The 25,858-nt window shown below is 41.7% G+C and overlaps 1 protein-coding gene across 1 annotated transcript in view; it reads right to left on the bottom strand.

Moving 5' to 3' along the window:
- The window catches only part of SNX30 (sorting nexin family member 30), a 47,906-nt gene that overhangs the window by 5,688 nt on the left and 16,360 nt on the right, over window positions 1-25,858 (bottom strand). Inside the window, exons 2-7 of the mRNA XM_084504517.1 lie at window positions 22,619-22,807; window positions 16,441-16,551; window positions 11,765-11,923; window positions 8,130-8,325; window positions 7,366-7,565; window positions 1,272-1,358 (exon numbers count right to left, since the gene is read on the bottom strand). Of these exons, the coding sequence (XP_084360643.1) occupies window positions 1,272-1,358; window positions 7,366-7,565; window positions 8,130-8,325; window positions 11,765-11,923; window positions 16,441-16,551; window positions 22,619-22,807 (942 nt within the window). The remainder of the gene's footprint in view (window positions 1-1,271; window positions 1,359-7,365; window positions 7,566-8,129; window positions 8,326-11,764; window positions 11,924-16,440; window positions 16,552-22,618; window positions 22,808-25,858) is intronic.

The raw sequence follows: 25,858 nt of genomic DNA, 5'->3' as shown, positions 1-25,858 counted from the left end.
TAAAGGTCTTATGCTATGAAAGAAAGGTACAAGGAGTTACCAAAACATATGCTTCTGACACTCTGGAGAGCAAACCTAAGCATTCCAAAAATTCTTAGACAGCCCTTTAAATGCAGCACTTTACTTAATAATTCCACTGTGAAGTGAGCTCCAAAGGGATTAGCAAAGTTCACCAGCTCCACCGTACTGAGATCTTTATAAAAATCAAGTATCTAAACACGTCTAAACACCTCAACTGGCTCCTGGACATGCTAGATTTAGATCCATCCATCCTATATACAACAGGTTAGAAGATGTGCTCACATAAAACTACATTAAGTACATATCAAGCCAGCCAGCAGTGGGGCAGACAAGATATAGAAATACAAAAGCACAAGATATCTAATCCTGGTACTACTTTTGACAGCATCTGTGTCATACACAAGCGCAGGACTGGAAAAAAGTTTGCTTTTCTGTGGCCTGTCCTCTTCAGCTTCAAAAATAGATTGAAGACATGATATTTAATAAAGACTTGAACCTCCTCAAAGATTATTATACAGTAACTCTAATGCTTGGAAGTCATCCCTCACTCATTACCACTAAAATGAAGGAGAGCCAAAAAAAAAAAAAAAAAAAAAAAAACAAGCAAAGGGAGCAGAAAAATCCAGCTTTCATTGTTGGTCAAAGTTGCAGTGATTTAAGATACAGCTCCTGCACATCTCTTCATGCAAAAAGCAGGTGGCAGCATAAGCACACCAGTTTAGACCTTTGCTTCTGCATGAAGCCCAGCCAAAGCCTGTCACCCCCTGACACCTGCTGTGTATGTTCAACATGACATGGAAATACCCACCTAGCAGAAAGGGCAAGATGTGGAGTCTCTCACAATCAAATTTGGTGTCCTACAACAAAGCTCAGCAGTGCCAGGGTCCAGGAACTCGATTCAGCCAGCTGCCATAGCACTAAATTGCCAGAGACTCTTCTACTATCACTGTTTCAGGCCATGCTACTGAAGACTCCAACTGCATGCTGGCTGTTTAAACATTACGCAGGTCAGAGCCACCCTACTCTAAATGGTGGGAGATCGTAGTACAAGATGTTTCTAGACAAGTTATATATGTTCATTCCTAGGTCTTCATTCTGCACCAGCTTGCCACCAAACTCTTGTTCTGCCCAAAAGTGTTTACACTGCAAAGAGGAAGTCAGAACAAGACAAACCAAGCTCTATTTCTTCAGTGTTCTCAGAAAGCAGTGGAAGTGCAGGCTGTTTTTGCAGAGGACTTTGAAGTGCTAACCTTTGGACGGTCTTCTTTTTTCAAGGCTACTGCTTCCAGTTTTGCTTCGTACTCCGCTTGAACTTGGTCTCTCTTCTTCAACACGTTCTGTGGACAAAAGAAAAGATAGGTGTGAGAGGGATCCTCCTGTTCATTCCCCTTCCAGCTTGCAAGACGCTGCAAAGTGAAACAGCTTAAGTACTAACACAATCCCAAGTCTGCCTTTCACTGTGTACTCTTTTACAGTATTTAGGAAGCAAGTTTATAAAAAATAGAGTATTTTCGCTCCAGCAGCTGGAGGGGCAGATAAAACTCAACTTTCAGACAAGCTGGGAGCATGCAAGATACAAGCTCTCAAATAATCAAGAGTGTAAGTAAATTGGGTATGTAAATTCAGTTCATCAGTTGATCTATTACTAGAATCTAAGGGATATAAACAAAAGCATCAAAATTGTCAAGGACTAGTGCAAAGCACTTGATAGACTCAAGAAGAAAGACAAGAGCATAGGCTGAGAGTCATGAAAGCTACCACAAAAAAGCGTTACAGCTCCCTTTTCACTTGCAGAGACTCCTCAAAGTCCTTTTAGCAAGCTGTTACAACCTTATGATAGAATGTCAGCTTTGCTTTTATGACTTTTTTTAGTTTTGTTTCTAAATGAAAGAATTAAGCTTATGAAAAGAACATTTTATGTTAAAGTACTGAGATATCCAAGTGAGCTTCACGTGATAAACATTTTACTGACAGAGGCTTCTCAGAATAGAGAACCAAAGACTTTATTCTTATATTTTACTACGTCCACACGGAAAGATCTCTGCCGAGGTTATGCCATAGGCTTACAACATAAAAACAATGAATAGATATTAGTCTTTTAATTAGTACTAAAAATAAGCAGTTCTGCATCTGCAAAAGCAAGTATTAGTCCCACACTGAGCAACATTTCTTCAGGCTTTACAAGAGAAACAACCAGTAATGTTTTGTAATTCAGTTGATGCAAAGTTATTGAAAATGCTTGGAGGGAAGTGGGCCAACACTCGCTGCTGAGGTACCTGTAAATTACAGCTCCTATTGCAGCCAGCTTTGCCAGTTCATGCTTCAAGTGCTCCTTTCTGCCACACTTAAGTAATTTCTCATTAGGACAATGGGCAGTAACTAGTCATTTTAACAGTTTCTGACAAAGCTAATGAAGGAGGACTAGCCATGTATAATGCTAGCCTACTGAAAATTTCTCTATAGAGAAGTAGCTCTCAGAGCTCTAAGTAGCTCTAAGACCTAAAATCTAGACAAGATGTTTCCTAATTCGAGACATTCGAGACAAAACCTTATGAACAGTAATCACCATCTCCCCTCTTCTCCCCCTCAAGCCAAGGGAAGGTCACCACCGCAGTTATTCTGATGAACTTCACTCCATGGGGAGGAAGAATTACTGCTGACAGAGCACAGGCAGCAGACAGTGCAACCAGTATTCTTAAAAAACTCAGTCCACGATAACTGGAAAAGGCACTCCACCCACAAAGTTGCTATTGGTTTAGGCAATAAAGGGGACAAAACTAAAAATGCACCTTCAGTAGGTTAACCCTCTCTTTTGTGCCCAATAGTAAGCATGCAATTGGTCCTGTTTGCTTGGAAAAAAAAAAAAAAAAAAAAAAAAAAAACAAACAAACAAACAAAAAAAAAAAAACACATACAACATTCCCATCTGTTTCGGAATCTAAGCTGCTATGTGGAACAGCCCTGGAGTGTTTGAGGTTACCAGCAGAACAAAAGCCTGACTGATTTAACGGGTATTTCCACTTTATATTGCCCCTTGAACCTAAGTCAATTAAGTCAGGGTTTTTTTTTTCCCCTCAGAAAAACGACTGTCTCCAGCACTTGCATTTAGCCTCCATGAGCATGTAGTTCATGCAGTAAGCAGGATCTAAACCCATACTAGCCAATGATTAACAGGTATCAGCAGACTAGATTCAAAGGGTGGGTATATTATTTCTCCTTAAGTGCCTAAGTCATCCACTACGGACCATCAGCAATATGCTTCTGAATACTGTTTTGACTATCCATTAATGGTTGACCTGAAAGTGGTGAGAAAAATATTGCTCTCCCTTTTATTCGTCCCATACGTGACAGGATGCATTTCCTCATGCACCTCCAAGCAATTTCTTCTCAGCTGTGGATGAATGTGTTAATGCTTCAGCTGCTTCTCAGAAAAGCTCTGTACTAAGTATCCTCAGATCTACCACTGTCTATGCAACACTTCTGCTAGGTAAGGCCTCACAGAGAAGGAAACAACAAAAAAAAGGAAAAAAACACCACCAGACAAAAAGCCACACACCACACACTTCAGCAGTGTGCCCAGGTGGCCAAGAAGGCCAGCAGCATCCTGGCTTGTAGCAGAAATCATGTGGCCAGCAAGACTCAGGAAGTGGTTGTCCCTCTGCACGTGGTTCTGGTGAGGCCACACCTCGAGTGCTGTGCTCAGCTTTGGGCCCCTCACTACAAGGACACTGAGGCCCTGAAACATGTCCAGAGAAGGGCTACGAAGCTGGTGAAGGGTATAGAGAAGAAGTCTTATGGGGAGCAGCTGAGAGCACCGGGATTTTTTAGCCTAGAGAAGAGGAGAGTCTCAGGGGACACAATTGCAACAACCCCAAAGGAGGGTGTAGCAAGGTAGGGGTCGGTCTCATCTCCTAAGCTACAAGCGATAAGACAAGAGGAAGTGGCCTCAAGTTACAATCAGGGAAGGTTTACGTTGAAAATTAGGAAACACTTCTCCACTAAAAGGGTTGTGAGTGAGGCACTGGAACAGGCTGCCCATGGAAGTAGTGGAGTCACCGTCCCTGGAGGTATTCAGAAGACATGTAGATGTGGTGCTTAGGGACATGGTTTAGTGATAGACTTGGCAATACTAGGTGAACGGTTGGATTTGATGATGTTAGAGGCCTTTTCCAACCTAAATGTTTCTGTGATTCATTTAGTTCTGAAAGGAATAAAACCACTGGTTCCTATTCAAAAGGTGAGACTTAGCCTGCTCTCAGTGAGGTGGGTCCTTCTCCCTTTTGTATTTCATTAAAACATTCCATCTTGGCCTCTATCATTGGAGGAGCTTCAGGAGTTTGCCAGCAGCCTCCTTTCTCAGGCTGCAAAGCTATGCCATTTGCACTGCATGTAGCTTCTTACTACAATTAGAGCTCATAAAAAGATCCTTATTTATTGCATGCCTCTACAGAGGCTGTTAGCTATTCATGTGATGCTTACTTCTAATGCATTTTTAAAGTAGTGTCCAAGCACACAGCTGGAAACCACATCATTTGATAGGCCTTTCTAGCAGTATTAAGCACACAAGATTCTAATACCAGCACTACATTATTTAGAACAGAATTTGTCCTCTGCACGTGCCTCCCGTGGAACACCAGCACACTACAAAACAACAAAGCATTGCACATTTGCTGATTAGGGCTTCATCTGCACCAGGATTCCAGACACTGTCTGGCCATCTCATGCGTGGCCTGTGTTTTAGAAAAGCTCTCCCAGCCACTACCAGCATATATTTTAACTCAAGCCCACAATCCCAGCCTCCACCCACTTCTGCAAATCTTTCAAAAAAAAAAAAAAATCCAGTCAGAACCAAGAGATGTGGCTTCCCTGGAAAGAGCTAATGTTTATTTCAACCAGAATTAATGGGCTTTTGCTATGAATGTGTGGTTCCCTCAGGCTGGCCCCACCAGGCAAAACACTGCTCCTTAAGACACTAAAGGAATCAGCCATCACTAAAAGAAGTGAAAATAATCCTGGCAGCTCTTACTCTGAGGGGCAGTCACCCGGCTACAGACCGCTCCACAGATTAAATTCCCTTACCTATAGCTGGGGTACAACTTGCAACAGAAAAAGCTATCAAGGTTGTAGTGAATTCCTAAGACCTAAAGACACCTTCCCTCGTGTACCCTATCCAAAACTGTGCTCTGAAAGATCCAGGTAGACTTTAATTTCACTACCAGGCTTCAAAGCAGATGATGAATAGGAATGTACTGCTAGTGAAGAGGACAGCTCTTTCAGTAGCAAGCCTCTTACACTCTTTTGGAGAGGGAGAAATCTCCTTTTTAGTTACTTCTTCGGTTTCTAAGTCTGGCACGACAGCGCTGTTGCTGCTTACTGCATCAATAGTAACAGATTTATACGTTTTAGCATAAAAAAATCTGTACTCGGTATGACATGACAAATTTCAGGCTTGGTATTCGGAAGGGGTGGAAAAGAGGAACAGTCTGCCTTAGCTAATAGAGGTTTTTATTCTTGATTTTCAGGTGTGCTAAAGCTAATGACGTGACCAAGCTTGACACTTAGCAGCATAACCCTTATTTGTTATTAACTGATATTTTGCGAATGAGGCTTCTAGATCCAACTGGTTCCTAAGCACCAACACAATGAGCATGTTCAGCCAGTTACCAGAGAACAACTGACAGGAGGAGCAAAATCCTTTAGGGCACTTGAAAGCCAAGTCAACAGCCTAGCATTTAAGCTACAAAGCACAGGTTTCTTCAACTAAAGTGGTACTTCAGGCAGTTAAAGAACACTTACCACAGGGAGAGCAGCATTAAAGACTTGCAGCAAAAAGAGAAAAAAAATGCAACTAGACTATTAGCTTGGAGACTGCATTTAGTGTCTTTGCTATCATCTGACAGAGCCTCATTCTAAAAGCTTTTTTTCTCCCTCTACCTTTGTGCAAAACACCTCCTACAAATTAGTTTGCCACTTCAGATGCCATTTCCAGTAGATCATGGCATTCGTATCGTGAAAAGCCAGAAGTTCTGGGGTAAAAGCTTTAGCTGCTAACCTCACATCTTGTTTAAGTACACACACACACGTGCACCACTTCCTACAAAAGCAATTTGAACACCCCATGTCAAGGCTTCTAGCTCCTTCTGGAAATGTTCCGGCAATACTTCAACGTTAATGGTACTGGAAAATAAATGCACCAAGTTTATGCTGGGGTTGAATACTATGAAATACCACGAATATCATGAAGGCAAACAGTAGCTTCAGAGAATTAGTACAAAGCCTCATGCAAGAATATCTTGCTTCAGCCAGGCAAGACAGAAGTCTTGCAACCAGCCATCTGAAGCTGGGAAGAGAAATCTGTAAAATAAATGTCTTTGAGAAGTGTAGGAGGACTAAAATTAAGATGAAGAAGGACTACCATGCTCAGATTGTAGGTTCCCAACAATCTATTACATATCTCTAAAAGAGTATATACCATGCCCTTGTAATGGTTGTTCCAAGAGGAAAGTCCTCAGAAGGAATTTGTCTGCTAGTACTCTGCACAGGGGCTGCTAATATATACTGTACCATGGGCGTACAGTGAAAAGCTCTAAAAACCAGAAATGGAGTTCTCATTTTCACTTTCCAACACAATTAACTAAGTAATTTTTTCTTATGTGATGAGATCTACAGCTAATGCTTCTTAATATCAAGGGAATAAAAATTGTACTGAAGTAGCTTTTATTATTTATGCATAAGTGGTAAGATATCAAGTTCTTAGACTAACAGTCACAGAGTAATATCTTTAAACAATTACTTAGCAAACAGATCTTAGCAGCTGGACAGACACATCCTGCCTAGTGTACAGGATGAAAGGGGAAGCACTGTTTGTCATCTGGACAACTTGTTCTAAAGGAATCCATCCAACACTACTGCATACAAGTGACAGAAGCTGTGAGTGCCATCTTCTCTACAGGCTGATTCAGGCATTGATCCAGCAGTGAAGATATGACCCACACCTGACTTTCCTACAATTCAAACAGAAGATTCTAGGCAGCTATAGGATGCCTCCTACAGAAAATCACCTACTACTCAAATAAAGGAGCATCTTTTCAACATTTTATGCACACCGTAGCTTTACTGGCCTTATGTTGACTGAATAGCAGAGCAGATACTGCTACCTATGCAGTACCCTGCTACTAAACATACCTAGTTTTGACTTAATTATGAAAACATCATCCTATTTCAATTATTTAACTTCTCTCTTCTTCCACCACCAAGCCTTCTCACCCTTAGAGAATGAACTCACTGTCACATCACTCCATGCAAACATAGTAACAGTGTCTTCTGCGACCATGCTCCCTTTACCTTCATTGACTCCGAGTACAGTATATATTCCCTAAGCACAGGCAGGAAGTCTTCTGTCATGTCTTCACTGAGTTCTTCAAGAGCTGTGCAGCAGTTCCCAATGCAGGCAGATACTCCTTCCAGTGGCTCTGATAGTTCAACCTCCAGCCCGCCCCACGTTGAATAAACAGGTCCATATTCTCGTAGTTCCACCAAGTATTCTGCAAGAGACAAAGGGAAAAGAAGATAAACATAGAGCTAGACAAAAGGGTCTGCACTCATGCCAGAAAGAAGAATCTATGACCATTCTTGGCAAACATGAACTCTTCTAGCAGTCAAGTCTAGTGTTGCATTAACATCTTAATAGCCAGGGCTCCACAGCTGCATGGAGATGACAAGTTCAAACTACCACCAGCTTAAATGACTGCTCCTACAATATTCCACACATAAAGACATTTTCATCTGTGCAGTAGTCAGTCATCTTTTACATGTATACATGTAAAACTTTGTTTTGTGAAGACAGGTCTACGAAGGCTATCCTCCTCTACTGATAATGCCATGTGTACTCTTCCAGCTAAAATCTACAGGTTTTCTTCTTCCCGTAAGTCCTCCCAGAAATAATTCTGCCTGTGAGAAAATAGGTTAGTATAACAAAGGTGAGACATTAGATTTTACTCTGCGTGTGGCTCATTACATGCCAGAATCATTGATGCAGGTTGTGTTATCAGAATAAGACAGAGAGCACTAACACTGAAGTATTACAACAGAAGACCTTACTTCCTTACCCAATTGTTCCTTGATAATCCGTTGTGCTATTCTGTCAATGGTACCAAGTTTTAGAGAGAATGTGTCTAGATACTCTCCAATGGCTGCAAATTCCAGTGGACGACTTCTTAATTTGTAGCCTCCTGTGACGTATTTGACTGACTCCCCCATCTTTGACAGCAATGCCATTCCTTGCTTTTTGTATGCATTAAGATCCTGGAAAGTTAGAAAAAACAGTTTAGAAATACTTTACTTGCATGTTGGAAGATTAACCCGGTAAAGGATACTTCCCAGTCAAGACCAAATATTGTGAAGCCAAGAGGCATGTAGCCTGGACGTACAACTTTGTAAAAATTATGCAGCCAAGCACTAAAAAGACTACCTCTAGAGAGAGGTAAGCGTTTCAGGGTAACAGTACGAAGTATACTACAAAGGAGCAGTAAGTGGCCCACACTTCTGTTTGGACTGACTTTCTCATGTTCCTGTATTGCCATAGGAAATAGTGATGTAAGCAGATCTGTTTTCACCAAGACTGTTCCTGCCATTCATTCATTCATGCTAGAAGTGACTGCATTGGGTTTACATGGCAAGATTTTGGTAGCAGGAGGGCTGCAGGGGTGGCCTCTAAGAGACATCCAGAAGCTGCCCCATGTTAGGCAAGAGCCAGTTCCAGCCAGCTCCAAAAATGACCTGTCACTGGCCAAAGTTGAATCAGTGACTGCACCTCTGTGAGAGCATGTTTAAGAAAGAGAAAAAAAAATGCTGCAGATCAGCAGCTGGGAGAGAGGAGTGCTAAAATGCAAGAGAAACAGCCTTGAAGACAAGTTCGGTGAAGGAGAAGGAGGGCAGGAGGTGCTCTAGGCAGGCAGCAGCAGTTCCCCTGCAGCCCGTGCAGGGAGAGGCCCCTGGTGGAGCAGGCTGTCCCCCTGCAGCCCATGGGTCCCACATGGAGCAGATCTCCACGCTGCAGCCCCCCCATGGGTGGAGGAGCCCCCGGTGGAGCAGGTGGATGTGGCCTGGAGAAGGCTGCAGCCCATGGAGAGCCCCCGGGCCGGAGCTGCAGTCCCTGGAGAGGAGCCCACGCAGGAGCAGGGGGTCTGGGGGGAGCTGCTGCCCACCCGTGGGGGACCCGTGCTGGAGCAGTTTGCTCCTGGGGGATGGACCCCATAGCACGGAGCTGTTCCTGAAGAGCTGATGCCTGTGGGCAGCCCCCGCAGGCTCATTTGGGGAAGGACGGCATCCCGTGGGAGGGACCCTGCATGGAGCAGGGGCAGAGAGGGACCGTGAGGGAGCACAGAGATGAAGTGTCAGTGACTGACCACAGCCTCCATTGCCCTGCACTGCTCAGAGGAAGGAGGTAGAAAAATCTGGATGGGGAGAAGGTATGTTTACTTTGCTTTTAGTTCTCACTGCTCTAGTCTGTTATTAATAGGCAATAAATTACATTAGTCTCCCCCATGCCGAGTCTGTTCTGCCCATGATGGTAACTGGTGAGTGATCTCACTGTCCTTATCTCAAGTCGAGAGATTTTTTCACCATATTTTCCTCTCTGTTCTGCTACAGAGGAAGAATGAGAAAGTCACACGATGTTGCTTAGCTGTCCAGTGGTGTGAAACCACCACAATGACATACTTTTAAGTCACGTCCTACAATACCAGTGCTATGCACTTATATCCATTGGTTCTGATCACCTCGTACAGAGCTACAAACTGTACGTCTATTTGCTCAGCAGCCTCTTCATGCTAGCTGTGTGGTCAGACAGGAGGTAAGGGAAGACAGTACACAGAAAAAGCACAGCATGAGGAGATTAGTACAGCTTTTCAACAAGACCCTGCAGCTCACACAATCTTAGATGTAGCCATATTGCCTGCACAGACAGCTTAAGCTTCCTTGCTAACACTTTACAGATTTGCATAAATCAACATTCAGGAAACCTATGTTAACATGCTTGTTTATCAGCAATCTTCGGGGGATTTCACCTTGACAGCATGTCAGAAAAAATGTTTTTAGTTAGACCAGATGCTATCCATTTTGCATTTTACTCTTTCCAGCAGGGGTCACTATTCAATATCTCAACACAAGCCTAAGAGCTATGAACAGCATGAGGAAGGGATTTTTCAAGTCAAGCAGGCCCACAGAGGTCAAGAATCAATATATGGAAGCATAGACCAGACCTAAGGCTTAAGTGTTCTTTAAAAAAAAATACAAATGCCAGCTTCAACACATGCAATATGCTGTTCTTTCCAAGTACTTATATAAGCCTAAGTCTGGTTAAGAGAACCTGACATCTTAGGAGGTACAATCAATCATTTTGAATTATGTTTGCATTAAAATGGAGTGGTTCCTTGACTATTGCCTTCTGTCTGTTCTACACATTATCTGTAAGTAGGCATCAGAAAACGTCCCTGTAAACCAAAATTATTCACTCATTCTCTCAAGTACTCTGGCATCCTACTAGTCCAAACAGGGAACTCAAAGAAAGGGCATTTTCCTTTTTCAGCCAAGAGGTGGTCTCGTGACTTTATGCAATAACTAAATTCTAACGTCCTAACAGACTGAACTGATTTCTCATTGTTACAATAAAGAATGTACCAACACTAAAGACAGCCAGGAGAGTGTGTGTCTTTTTTTTTTCCCCTCAGCCTCCCTAGACACTCCGCATTTTTAATGCAAACACTGCCCCGGGCTAAGGATAAAGCTTTTATCATTCATTTCATGGGGGTGGAAGGGTGATGGAAGAAAACTAAACAGCTAAGAAAGTTGCATCATGCTTTGACGGCTCTAAAGCAGAACAAATCTATCTGATACTTAATCATCAAGGCAAGGTCTGCATTTTGGACTTCCTTTAGTGGTAAAGTTCACCATAAATGGAGGAAAAGAAAAGGGAACTTGAGATTGAGTCTCACATTACTACCAAGCAGAGCAGTAGCCTGAAGTGAGCTCAAATTAAGTGTCAAATTGAGCAAGCTAATGTAATGTAACACTGGGGAGATGTGCTTTCACAGCTCTCCTCACTTATCAGGTCAAATCCAAGCATGACTGCAAGTCACCCTGGTCTTGTTTAAAATGCAGTTCAAAAGACAGCCAAAGAAAATTACACAGTTCCTGGATGCTTTATGCAAAAGATGAGCATGAAATTGTTGACCAAGGACAAACAAGAACGAAATCTTCACCCTTAACTTTGGAAGCAAGAAGTGCAAACAGCACAGAAGGTACAGACAAGGAGGAGAAAAAAAAGAGGTCAATAAATTTGCAAGCTTCTGTGCAAGAGATCTTTCTTCCTCCCCTACTTCCCTCCTCCCCCAAAAGAGGATTTTGCACAGTTTACAATCTACTAAATTCTCAATGCCTCTTGCATCATAAAAGTATGATTTAGAATACACTCCTCTTGGAGCATTTATACGTGAATGCAAAACAAGCACTATAGAACTGAATTCATCAATCTCCAAAATGTCTGTCTTCAAGAAAAGGAAAGATGATACTTGTCACACATAGGCAACATTAAGGGTCCCCCAATAACGCTGGTATTTTAGGGAAAGTTCTGACCCACACATGTAGTTATACAATTGCCTTTTTACTTTCATTTCAAAAGAGACTGCAAATGTGCCTGTTCTGCTGTCCATGTCAGTGACTGGGTTTGAAGTTACCACCTTACCTTGGCAGTAAGAAACACGTTGAAGTGCTCATTAAAAGAAAGCACTGGATGATCGGTTATTCTCTTCAAGAATTTGTCTAACGCTTTCCTCCTTGTCTCCACGAACTCTTCAGAAAAGCGATCAACGACACCCTTCACCACAAATTTCTCAGGAAGTGGCTGGGAGAAAGAAGCAAAACGAACAAGATTCAAAAGACAAAAAAAACTTCTGTTTGGAAACATACTAAGCAGTCAAACTCCACTCTTAACAGGAAGTGAAATTTTATGTTTGTTAAGAGGAACCATATATCAGAATTGATGCAAACCATGCTCTGAATTATCTTGTAGAAGATCTAGTCTAAATATTCTGCATTACAGCTTCAGCAGAGAGATGGACAAGTTAAGTCCAGAAAAGTACATTAAGTACTTTCAGTACAGCCTAAGGTGTTTTTTCCCTAATGCTACCCACGTTGAAGCTCCAGCTGTAAAGGAAATGCCAGCTGAGCTACACACTTTTCACTACAGCAACATCCAAGCACATATATACGTATGTCTGTGTGTATATATACACACACATACCCACACATGTGTGTACACACACACACCTGACATTCAAACAAAGCTGTTCAGTCCAAGGAAACTTGGAAAACATAACGATTCTACCTTCTCCCTCCCCCTATTCTGAAGTATTTAGAGCTCCTTGATAGGACTCTCCTGTGGAGTTCAGGAGTCTTTGAACATCCAGTCTTAGTGACAGCACCATATTGACCAAAAGAAAACAAACCATTTTGATGTGGCACATGCTCGAGTAGTCCAGCCCAGAGCCGTCCAGAAGTACTTGCTAAATTGCACACTTGGTCATCTATCAGAGTCTGCTTTCCTGAGCATACCTGTGTAAGTGACAAAGGTCTGCCAGCATATCTACTCTTTCATCTTACTCCTATTTCACCTTCACCAGTTCTCTTCATTTCTATATAATATGTAAGCCCCAGGCAGTCTCCAGGACTACCAGCTCTGCTGTATTTAGCTGTCTGTCCTCTCCTGTTACGCTTACTCTCCAGACTGCAAAGTAATTCTTCTGATGGAAGCTAACTCTCTAAGCTTCAGCAGGATTAGTCTCTGCTCTACCACTGTTGATTTGCTTTTGTTCACTTGGGACAACATAGACTAAGACTAATGTCAGTTTTAAAACTGCACTTTGCATTTTATTCTTCTGAAAGTTTACCCAGACAGATGATTTGCTTACTCTTAGGTTGGCAATGGTAGCCTTATTCACCAAATTCATGGGTCACAGCTCTCTGTTAGAAATGGTCTTTGTCACCCCAAATCCATGACAAAAAGTAATTCAAAGAACAAAAAATGTTTATGCAAGTGCCTTCTGTACCACTCCCCAGCTGATGTTGGATATACATGAAGATTGCACCTCCAAAATTAACAGAACAAACAAACAAACAGAAAAAACAACAGCAAGCATAACTGTAAAATAGCTACTATATATAGTGATTTTGGCCACTCTAATTTGTTCTTTAAATTTAAGGCTTATCTTATGCTTAACATTCAGATCAATCACTCTAGTAGAATCAGTGTAAGGTATACTCTAATTGGACTTCTTCAGAAGAATAATTCTTAGTGCAGTAGTCATTAGGCAAGACAAATTATTTTACCTGGCTTTGTAAGCTTTACCTGGATGTTTTATGAAGTCACTGCCACAGCACTATACACAGGAGGAAAAGCACAAGCTAGACACCTAGTTTTAAAGACCCCCCTGTTCAGCCAAACACATCCATGTTGGCATGGAATAACCACTAAAGTTGGAGTATTTGAGACCCAAAGAACTTCTGTTAAATACTTTAGCTAATTATCATAATTTTAGCTGGTTGCATTCAGCCAGTTAGTTCTTACAGACTTCCATTCTGCAGGCAGGGTGGCCTTACATAAACATTACATGTTTAGGATCCACATTAAATTATACCTAGCAGTGTTCTCAGTAAATCAAGTCACGTACTTCAAACTTTTGAAAAACTTTTACAATACAGCCTTGCCAATAGGGCAATTAGCCCTTGGCAAGACCCAGCAAACCAAAAACAGGAGAGTTTGAAAGCTTCCTAGAAGATCTCTGTCCCACAGAGGAGCCTGCATTTCTTGTTTTCAATACTGTTTATAATTCAGGTTGCCTCTTTTACAGCACTTAATCTCATCTTAGAAACTGATGTCCGTGCCTCAGACAGCAGAGAAGCATTACCTAGTTCCCCACTCTAAAAGCCTAGATTTAAGCCTCGTTAAACACATTCTGAAAGCACGAGGCTATAAAGTAACTGTCACTTGCTCTACTACAAAGGTAAGTAACAAACAGAGACATAGTTGTAGGTACATGTTAAATATAACAGCAAAGTCCTACTTTCAGCATGACTCCAACCTTTTCAGTAGATCAGTATGCCAAGGGACTACCTGCAATTCAGAGCAGCGACAGAGAACAGAGCTTGTCTGTCTTCTGGCATCCAGTAAGGGGAGAAAAAGACACGAGGCAAAAAACTACAGTAAGCACTTGTAACAAGCAGTAGTTCTTGTCCTTTAATTTATAGGTCTTTGGAGGTCCATCCCAAACAGTACATACAGCTAGCAACTGGTATCCTCTTTCAACTGTGTGTTACTTATCTGCTTTATGGTCTTCCAGTTTAATAGCCCACATTTCCCTGCTCTGATGTGAGCAGAGTTCAATGCAGACAGAAAAGGCTTTGAGTATCCAAACAAGATCTTTAGACATATTAGGCTTACCTTTCTAGAGATGAATCTGAAGACTGTTGTTTTTTTTGTTGTTGTTGTTGTTGTTTTAATTGTTTTTGGGTGGGGCTTTGTTGTCTGTGTGTTTTTACTGTTGCTTTGAAAGAACAGATTAGAATAAATCTCAGATTATAGTAACCAAAGGGATAAAAAAAATCCATATTCAGTTTCAGTTGGGCTGCTGTTTAAATAAAGGCTATTGTGGCTTTCTACACCAGGAAGACACATCATTCTTTACGGAAAAATTTTACGCAGAGTTACTGTACCAAGATACAGAAGACAGCCCTGTTTCAGTATTCTGAATTGCATATTGAAATTTCAGTATTCTGTTTGCCAGAAAGCCTCCAAGGATTGCAGTATCTCCAGTTACAGAGATGCTCTTAGAACAGCTTGAAACTTCCTTTCAGAACACACCAGAGTCACCGTGCACCTGAAATTACCATTAGCCTCTGTACTCCATCTACTTTTAGGCAATAAATACAAAAAGCATTCATTAGTCTCCCCATCTTACCGCTGTATAGAGGAGATTAATAGGCAATTCCATAACTGTTATTAGAGTGCATTTGTGCACAGGCAGATCAAAAAGGCAGTGTGACCTTCAACTCCCACATATTCTAGAAGAGGCGGCTTAAGAGATTGCCTTGTTCTGCAGCAGGTTTTGTGGCTGGTATTAGAGCAACTTGTGACATTTTTACCAAATGTGTGGTCCTGTGTGCATCAAATTCCAGGTCATAAAGCTGTTTGATTCCTTTGGTGTGAATCACCTTCTGCTGCTAGACTGTCAGCTGACTGCCATGCTGCCTTCAGGCAAGGCTGGCAGCTTGCACCTAGGCTAAGAAATTTGTAGAAGCTTAACCTGGACAGCTCCAGCTACTCAAAGAACAAGGAGGGAGAAAGGGACAAACAGCTTTGGCAGCTGACAAAACCCTGGACAAGCTCACTCGTTTTCCTGTCTTCTCCCCACCCCTCATTAAGCTTTTTGTTTCAGTGGTGTCACATAATTTTGTGAAGTATTTCTTATCTTTGAGAGATTGAACTACTATTCCACTCAGAGGCATGTCTCTGAGAAATTACGAACTTAAATAGTTCTCTGTCCTGAAACAGCCTACCTGAATACTTCTCACACAGTCTAGTCCTTTTTGAGGGAGGAAGGGAGAAATAAAAAAAAAAAAAAGAAAAAAAAAAAAGCCACCATACCAAATGGGCAAGTAAAGGTGTATGCTGGCAGTGTTGCCATTTCTCCACAGTTTACCTGCTATAGACCTTTTTGGATTTCCTTGTTCAAAAGACCCAATAGTGATGATATCACAGTCTTCCTACTTCTTCACATTTTCTACAGCATGAAATACAGCCTGCTGAACATAAGTAACCCCTTCACATGACAAAAGGTGGCCAGACTGCCAGCTTCTGAGAAAGAAAGGGTGCAGTAGTTTAGCTATTCCTCTGCCTATTGAACGTATGCAATAGCTGTCAAGCTACGTGCTAAGATTTTTAAGTCTGTGCTCTTAAATGATAACACAAGTGATCCTGAAATACACCCTTTAGAATCAGCTCAAAAGGCCATCTTGAATACTAAAACTAGCACTTGAAACACCTGTGTGGCTTTTTTGTAAGCCTCATATACTCAGAAATGTAGATGTAATAATTGTGCAAGCAAGTCAAGCACATTCTACTTACAACAGGACAAGAATTGTTACCAAATGTATTTCCCTGTGGGAAGCTGCCAAAGCTCAACTCTCAGGTGTCTCACCAGAGAAAAATGTCTAAGCTTCATAACCAGTTAAAAATGGGCAGCTTTTCCCACTCTATTAGCAGAAGACTGAATTAAGTGCTGTATTTAACGCTAAAGAGACATTACACCATTTAAAGGCAAATATACAATTGTCCTTAGTGGCAGATTCTTGCTTACTACCTACGGGAATGAGATGCGTTGGCTGAGACTCTTCCAGCTTGTTTCTCAACCAGTCGAAGTCTTGGTACCGCCGACGCACAGAATACTCTGGCAAATCAAACTCTGCTCGTGTGGTCTGGAAAACAAGAACAGGAGAAGTTTAGTGTACACTGAACCCTCTCACCTCAGACTTTAGGAGTAAATGTCATCACTGGCAAGGATGAGGACAGACGAGCTTTGCACTAGGGCTCCACCCCAAAATGCAGTTTGCAAGTGGCATGAAAGAAACATCCTTTGGCCTTTCGAGCAGAGGGAAAGAGCAGTAAGAAAAATGTCTACTTGGATCTGATGTATTCTTAAAGTTTATTGGTACTTCATTACATTTTCTAGTCAAGTAAATTTTACAGGAGTGATCTGGGAAGAAGAGAGCACTGTGCACGTTTTTATCTCTTGGCAGTTACCATGTGAAGAGAATGTATGATCTTTATTCCAAGGACAGGACTTAGCAATCAAGAATTAAAAGCAAAGATATTTTATGACTTGTTTACTCCTCACCGTGGGTGAGGAATGTTTCACCAGTGTTCTGTATTCTGGAAACTACAGGCTTGCTATACTCCTTCAAGGCTATCAGATTGGAACATAAGCCATTGCTATGTCTGCCGAAGGATGATTGTTGTTGATTTTTGAGAGGAAGAAATCTATTTGTTTACATTAAATTCGTGCATGCTACATTTCAGATATCAGTACCCTAGGTTAAATCATTAAAGTTTTCATTCTTTAAGGCAAGGAGTTAAATTTGTCATTACAAGTCTGAGACAGAAGTTAGGTATGCAGAAAAACTATTGGCAATTGTTTTATCAAGTCCTTGAACAGTCTGTAGCCTGGAAAGCTGACTGTATGCAGCTGCTCAGGCAGCACGTATTGCAATTGTCAAGCAGCACTTATGAAACTATGTCCCAACCAGGAGGTTCTGCTAAAGAACCTGGTAGTGCGACAGCCCTGATTGGAAGGCAGATAGCCTCTACCATTATAACCCACCGAAAAGCACCAGGTTTCTTCACTCTTCCTAGACAGTGCACCATCTGCTAAATTCCAGCTGTGATTTTGTGGTTATTTCTGGACTGATGGCAATGGCCACACAGAGCACTATTTGTAGAGAGCCAAGTGGCAGCCTTTAGATGCAATCTGTGGATGGCTCTAACTCCTCAGTTATTACACATCAGACCCACTAATCCCCAGAAGGGATCCTGTGAAAGGTCCGTGCCAGCAGTCTCTTCAGGGAGGAGCTGGCAGCCTTAGCAGGCTATCCACACAACAGCAGCTTTAATACACAATAAACAGCATACTAATATGATATTACCTATGGAATGGTTTGTTTTCTAGAAAAGGAAGGCATAGAGAAATAAAGAGAAGACACCAAGCTCTGCCCATCCTTGTTCTGACCTGGTAAGTGCGGTAAGAAGTATACAATTAAGCACATGGACTGACATAATGAATGCTCATCAAAGGAGCACAGATACTTGCAAATGAAAGACTGCCAAGACTTAAGATATTCACTGTGGATTTGTGCTTTAGTCAGCTATACATTAGGGCAGCACCAACTTATTTAATGTGGCAGAGTGCCTCAGCAGAAGTGAAGTTTTTGACACTTTGTATGAACCATTTTCACTTGTTTGGAATAAGACACTGAACAGTATTATGCTAGAGGAAGACAAGGAATACAAACAGCTGACTGCTGACTGCTTTGCTCTGTTAGCAGGGCACCTGTATTTCAGCCTTACACAAAACCACCTGAAATTAAAATACAAAAGGTAGCCATTTCACAGTAGGGAGAGCGTGGTGCGTTTTTTTTTTTTTTTTTTTTTTTTTTTTTTTTTTATGAACTGTCTGTGACTGGGCAAAGTCCTCTGAAAAGAGCTCATACAGCAAGTGAGTAAGAGTAATTGGCATGTTTACACACTATAGTGTCTTGCCCTGCAGTATAATGAAAGTGAAGCATCCCATCTGTTAGCTTTGAGAACCTTACTAACCAGTAGTCCACTAACAGTTAAGGAAAACCATTAGGTGCTACCTAGTCTAGAAGCAGGGAGGCAGGAATTGAGCAGGTTCAGTCCCATTATACAAGTTTAACGTTAGTTGTCACTCATCTCTAGAGAACTGTTGCCATTAGATTTCTAAAGTTTTCCATATATCAGGCTTTGTTCCTTAAAGGGAACCACATGAAAACACATTGGCATTTCAGTGTTCGCTGTATGGCCTGTCAAATCTAGACAGCAAATAAGCTTGTCAAGACTATTTGGACACAACATAAGGGCCCTTCAAGGTTCTAACCACACCTCACTAATGCCGAAAGAATTTGGACTTCAGATCAAGTTGTCCATTAGCTTAGCAAAAGTTACTTTTTCTGGATTGCACGCAGAATGGAAGAGTGTCTTGCCACCATCCAGGGATGGCAAGCAAAGTGTGTGCATTTTTGACAGAGCTGCGTTCCTCCCGTTTTCCTAGTAGAATTCATAAATCTCATTTCGCAAGGACACACATCTCTCCTAAAGGAAGCTGAGAAATTTATGTGGCTGATCTCAACCTCAGCCAATGTACGACGTTTCCAGGGATTTACTGAAGACTCCAGCACACTTCCACTAAGTCAGCACTGCAGTATTCCAGGCTCGGTTTGACTTGCTGAAAAGCAGGAAGGGTTACAGACAGTTTTACCTCTTGTTGGAAGCAGTATTAAGGCAGACACCGAATCTTGGTGTTTCTTCTCTTTCCTGAAAACAGTTAGCAGACAAACCTGAAGCCAGTCTGTGACAACTATGTGCAAGTATTTATTTTCCTACCCTAGTTCTAGTCTCTGACTTGCTAGACATTTTAAATATTTCCCCCATGTTACTATTTAAGACTGGGGCAAAATCTTTTACGAGAAAAACAGTAAAATGGCAGGGGGGAAGGTAGGAAGGTTGGTATTCTTAGTAGTTCATAGCTTTGCTCACCTCTCATACTTCAGCCTGCTTGACAAAGAGCACTTACGTCTGCTCCTTGCTACAGATCAAGCTGTTTCATGCACTCAGGTCTACTCAATGCGTGCACTGGAAGCAAGGGCAGAAGGATATGAAAAAGAAAACAAGACCTGCACTTCAGCATTGACTGAATTCAAGTCAATTCAGAGGTATACAATTCAAGCCTGCATTCTCCATTCAGCCTTGCAGAACAACTGCATGACACTGAGGAATGGCACACAGCTGTTCAGACTTCCATGGAAGGCACAGAAGAATGCCTTGCCTTCCTAGAAAGCACAACAAAAGCAGAATTAGAAGCACTCCTATATTTCTGTCAGGAGAGATGACTACATGGCATAAAGGTAAGATTGATTTTCCCCCTCATTCCTCAGAAAAAAAGATAAAAAAAGATCTTCTAGATAAAATGCCTCTAGAGGGATCAAAGGTGTCATCAAGACCACATGAGACACTTCAGTCATTACAGCCAAGGCCAAAGTTCCAGCACAAGTTTCACCCATCTGCTCTTTTTGGCTTCACTGGTCTCTTCATACAAGAAAAATTGTGTTATCAAGAAGAAAACGGGGTACAAAAGACTGTCAGCAGAGCCAAGTCTGACTTGCTGTCCCCATTCTTTTGGGGATTATTACCCTGCTGTTATAGAAAACTTTCTCTGAAAGTGTTTATCCCAAAGACAGGCTGAGGAATGCTATCAGTCTCTTATTAGGAAGCTGTGAAAGCAGGGGTATAAGCAGGACCGAGTTAACTATACACTTCCTTTTCAGTTTCACTGCAAGACATTGTTTTGGACCCTTCCTCAGCCACCACTACCTGCTGACAATGATATCAACAGATAGTAAGTCTGGGGCATACTGCAAGACCCGTCTTTTTTGCTGTTGTGATGGAAGAACTTTCAAAAAAAGGGCGGGGGCGAGGGTAATAAAAAACATGACCGTAGTAGGGTTGTATTATTTCTCTACAATGGCTCCCAGTCAGAGATACAAGCACATGTTACAGTGCTCCAGTACTGGCAATTACATTTCCCTCTTCCATCTAGTGATGCTGCTTTTCACAACAGGAAAGACTTCAACATAACTGCTTCTAGAACCTAAACTTATCCAAATCCTTAGGGTTCCAGTAGGATTAAGCGGAGAGGGGATACATAAAAAATAGAAAAAGCAGACATCCTCATCCTCGCGTCCTCATCCAGAGCCATCAGAGACCCTTTCAGCCCTTCAGCATGTCTCAAACCCCTCTCACACAAGAAAGTAAAGGAGGTGGTAGAAAGACATGGCCTTAAACAGAGGACAGGAACACGGCTTGCCATAGAGCTCTGATCTACAACCTGGAAGCTGAAACATCAACACCTATCTTGATCACTGTTTAAGGATTATTCCTATGCAGCTTTTGCCACGTTTAATTACTGCTTTCAGCTACAATAGCTGCCTGGGCAATTAACTTGTCATCAAAGAAGACTTGTTTGTATAGCAAGAATGAGTCAGATCATTAATACTGCTAAACATCCAACCAGTCTTTTTTAAACAATAGTAGACAGTACTAGAGGTGTTGACCCTAGAGGTTTTCCAGAAGTTTACAAGAAGTTATAAACTCAAACAGGTGAGCTGTTCATGGTGACTGATGAGGATAAATCTGGCACTGTTTCACAATCGTATTGTAATGGTGTGATCTAGCAGATTTATGCACTACAGTGAGATGCAGGGACTATTAACAGGCAGGTAGGCAGATATACAAAATCCATGGGTGATTTTTTTGTTTTGTTTTGTTTTTAGAAAAGGGCATTATTGGGTAATAAATCTGCTCTACAGTAAATACCTTACACACCTTCTAGGATCTGGTTTAAGAAGGAAGGGGACTCATATGAAACACAGGTTTCCAAGCAGAAGAACATGATTAGGGTGTCACTGTGTAGAGATAATTGACAGAATAATGAGGTCTCAATTTAAGGTGGAAAGAGCTTTAGCCAAATTTAACTGTTAGACTGTGGGAAGCAGCATCTCACGTTTTACACTTCCCATTCCTTCTGATCTTAGTCAAGGGCTGAGTCGCACCATACACAAGTTTCCTGCAATACTTCTTAGCATTTTCTAGTGGTTAAGAAATGGTATTTTTTGCAAGATTATGACACTTAGAGCAACTAAGAATGGCAGGCCAAAGTTAAGCCAGCAGTACAAGGTAGCTGCTATTTTCAAGAGACCACATTTTCCAATGTGAAACCTGAAAGTGGAACTTCTGAGCAGACGTTTTGAAAAAAGTTTCTGTGGCCTGTAAAGGTTTCTTTACCCCAAAGGAAAATATTCTCTCCAGTATAGAGTGCAATCTAAGTAGGCCACAGTAATGCTAATCTTTCTGGACAAGTGGATAAAGTATAGTCATAGTGAAGCTAGTGAAAACTTCTCACCTTAGGTAACTGCAAGTGCCCCAAACAGATGTCAACATCACTGAGAAGTTGATATTAATGAGAACGTCTAGTTAGCAGAAATTAAAATTCCAGTTGAGAGCAGTGGACTTTGCAGATTGCTTTTCCTATTAGTGTAGTTAGATTACATTAATGATTGAGCTACAACACATGCTAAAAAAACTACATTACCCTAAGAATGCTATTGCTTCTCAAAAAAGTATTTTTACCTAGCTTTAACAGCAGCTACATAGCCTTCTGTATCAACAACTGCATGGAGATTAGTTTATATTAGGATCAAGATTATGATATAATGATTTAGATAAATGGCTGACTGAAGATGTGTGATGGACACTTAAGCAACGAGCTTAAAGAATTTCAGAGAATGGCTAAGACACTAAATGCAAGATTAACAGTGAATAAACAAGGCACATTACCTTCAAGGGGAAGTAACTCAAACCAAATGAGTGTCAGATTACTTTATATGAAAAATCTTTCAAGTTAAAGGAAACGGGCTTTTCAAGTTCACAAACAGTTCTATCTAAGAACCACAGACAAGATCTAAGCTGACACATTATAAGTTTTAAATTGTTTCATATAATGAAGTAGTAACAGTTCTGCTAAGAGAAGTCACACTATCAACATAATTGCAAGGTACTGAAAGACACCAAGTTCTTGTCCTTACGATGAAGCAAAACAACGAAAAGCATAAACATCCAGAATATACTTTAAAAGCCAAACCAACAAACTAGAAGGGAAAAAAAGCAGTAGGAAAGGAAAACGTTGTGTTGTACCTTTGTTGTAACTCTGTATGTGATGTACGTCTCCATTGTGCACACATGTTTTTTGGGATCATCGACAGTAACAAACAGGTCTCTAGTTTCTCCATCCAAGTCATCATCCAACTGTAGTCTGTTGAGAAGAGATGAGGAGGAGGCTGGGCTAGACGTGTCAACAGGTGTGCCATTGGGTAGACTGAGATCCTGTTTTGGAAAGGAAAAAAACAGTAAGTTTTTGGTAAGTGAACAGATTCACCATAAAGTACAGTGTTCTTATAGATGCCACGGACAAGTGATATTTCTGTTTCTTTCTAGCTATTTTCAGACCATTTCAGCAGCTCCAAGGATCAGCCTTCTCCAGGACACCTGAGCAGTCCCTCAAGGTTTGAAGTTTGAATATTAAATTGTACATTGTGAAGAAAGCATATTACTTCTCTACCTCCCCTTAACACAGAGCAACACAGTTTATTTCTACCAGGAAGTAAAAATATTGTTTAACCAACAGTGAACCAACTCAGACTATGAAAACAAAATAGCTAGGCAAATTAGGAGACCTACTTAAAAGTCAGGCTTCAGGCAAAGTGGCAACAGTTCAGTCCACTGGTATGAGTCAGTCTTTCCCTCTGGAGACTCCCGTATTTGAGACAGGAGGCCAAACTTGTAATCAGAGGCTTTGCAGCCAGTTCATTAACTGTGTCTATACGCAGCTCCCTTACGGAGTCTTAGGGCCCATGGACACACAGTGCTTTGGAGAGGTCATCATTCCCATCCTCACAACGCCAAGAGCGTCATCCAGTGTGTAGGGACGATGAAAGCTAAAAGAACCTGCAAGTGACCATTTTAGAAAGAGGAACACAAGGGTTTGGGAAGCCTGTAATTCCTTGAAACTAACTCAACAGAAAGAAAAAAAAAAAAAGTTTTCAAAAATAAAACTTATTACATTCCCACACCTTCAAGTCTTACAACTTGATATAAACCAACTGTTCCGTACAGCTAGTAGCTACTCCACTTTGCATAAATATCACAGCAAACTTTGCATGTGCTCTCTGCTCTGGTTTCTCTGCAGAGCTAGCTGACAGCATGTGACAAGTTGTATAATACGTAGGAACATCTGACATCAGTATTAGAAAGAGCCAAAGATCTAAGGCTCTTCTTTTCATAGAAGAGTGGGTGTTGTGGTTTTTCGTTTGTTTGTAGTAGTAGCACAAGATTTTACCCACAGAGTGTTTCCCCTGTTAGGACAGAGGTTTCCCTGGTTGCTAGCCTTGCAGAAATATCACTACAGCTCATGGGCAGCACATTAACTAGTAGCATCTAGTCCCAGGACTACTGCTTAGCTCCAGCTTTATGTAGTCTTTAAGGGATTAAATGAAACATGTAATTTTAGCTAAGGAATCCTGTTTGGGTAAGATCCTGTTTGTTCATCGGTATTCCTTACGCAACTGTCTTTTCTGTCCCAGCTGGACAGGGATAGTCCAGGACAGTCTTCAAAAGTAGTCATCCTTTGCTCAAGGGTTGGGAATTACAGGTGAGAGCTTCAGGTTAAGGCCTCTTATGAAGGTCTGCCTTTGACAACAGCTAAAAATGGGGCAGTCTGTTACAATCCCACCACGAGAACACTGATTTTACAGACAGCCCCTCTGCCTTTCACAGCCCTGCAGCTAGTGCTGTTCTTTACTTTGAGGACTGGCTTGTGCAGTAGGGAGGGAAATATATTCTTGTTTGGGGAATGAGAGAGCCTAGACATTTTGGGAAGGGCTGGTCTGAACTATTGCCTACTGACAGCGAGGTTAGATGCATTCTCACAGCAGAAAACACTCAGAAGTGGTTGCCAACAGATGAAATGCTGCAGATTTAACTCGCAAATGAGCAACAATCAGAAGGTAAGGCACTCAAGATGCTCTTTGTCCTCACAGGATGAACATGGCACAGCTTGCCAGCTCATACACAAAGCAGACATCTTGAACCACAGAAGCAGCATCTGGCTCAGACTCAGCCTAGCAGTAGCCCGTAAAACAGGAAGATGCAAGGATACAACAAATCAAGAGATAAAGAGTTTTGTTAGAGTCAGGAAAACAGAGCAAACAGAAGTCATGACAGGATTAGAAGCAGAGGATGGGTTCAGAAAATCTGCTATTCAGCTAGACAGGAGAGTTTGGCTGAGCAAAGTAAAGAGCAAAGAAAGCCCTGGGGCACCGCAGCAGATGTAGACAAATCTGTTATTATTTCCAAAAGGTACAGGCAGCTCTTCATTGCCCATGTGCAATAAGCATTAGTGTCAGATGAGTTGTGCCAGAACTGCAGTAAGTCGAGTCCTAAGCTTCCAGTATGGAAATGAATTAACTTCTGGAAACAGTTTAAGCCTGATTACAAAGGAGATTCTTGAAAGCCTGTTAACAAAACCCTTCCAAATGACAGCTTAAAGAGTACAATGGAATATGCCTAATATATAACAATACTATATCAAGGTGTTAGAACAACTGGAGGAAGGATGAGAGGTGAAGCTTACAGCCACGTGCATGAGATCTGGGACTTTCCTCACCAGTTCTGTTAGGAGACGACAATAACCACACTATCACATCTTACACTGTTTAAGCAGGACAGAGGTTTGTGAAGGCTGGAATCTTACTCCAGCCTCCTCAACTACGTTCTTGCAGCCATGGGTTCTGTGGGATGTCGCAGGCCTTAAAAAATGAAGGCTGCGACAGCTTTACCAATTTCAGTCTGGATGAATTCCACTCCAGGCCTAGGTCAAGTAACACTTCCATTGCACCTCTGGTCAGGAGCAGGAGGGCTGCTAGCTGTGATGACGGGAAAGGACAGAGGAATTGTGCGTTTAAAGCAGTACTGTGCTACACAGCCTCTGCTGTGGTGGCAGATCCCTCCCCAGACAGTCACGGCTGGCACCATGCCTTGCTACTTGGATTGGTTTCAGCAGCTGAAGGCCAAGTTAGAAGCCAAGCGTTTGTCCTTAGTAATGGGTGGAGCCTCCTAGCTAACTGCACGAGATAAGAAACAATGATCATGACTGCTGGAGCCTTTGTTTAGCACCAGGCTGAATCCCTTTGCTAGTCTCAGCTATTGCTAGAAAGAGGTAGGCTTTAAAGTGTCACAGCAGATGGCCCAGCAATCTAAATTATCTCAGGCTGCAATCCTGAGACAGAGCACTTCCTCGTCATGTTAATTGGCACTGGCTTTCTTCCATGGGACTTGTGGGATTTTTTTTTGCAGTTGGGGAAGCAAGACTGCATCATC

Source organism: Aythya ferina, assembly GCF_964211825.1.
Source record: "Aythya ferina genome assembly, chromosome: Z".
NCBI lineage: Eukaryota > Metazoa > Chordata > Aves > Anseriformes > Anatidae > Aythya > Aythya ferina.
The sequence above is the reverse complement of the archived record's forward strand: the minus strand, read 5'-3'. Positions and strand labels throughout refer to the sequence as shown.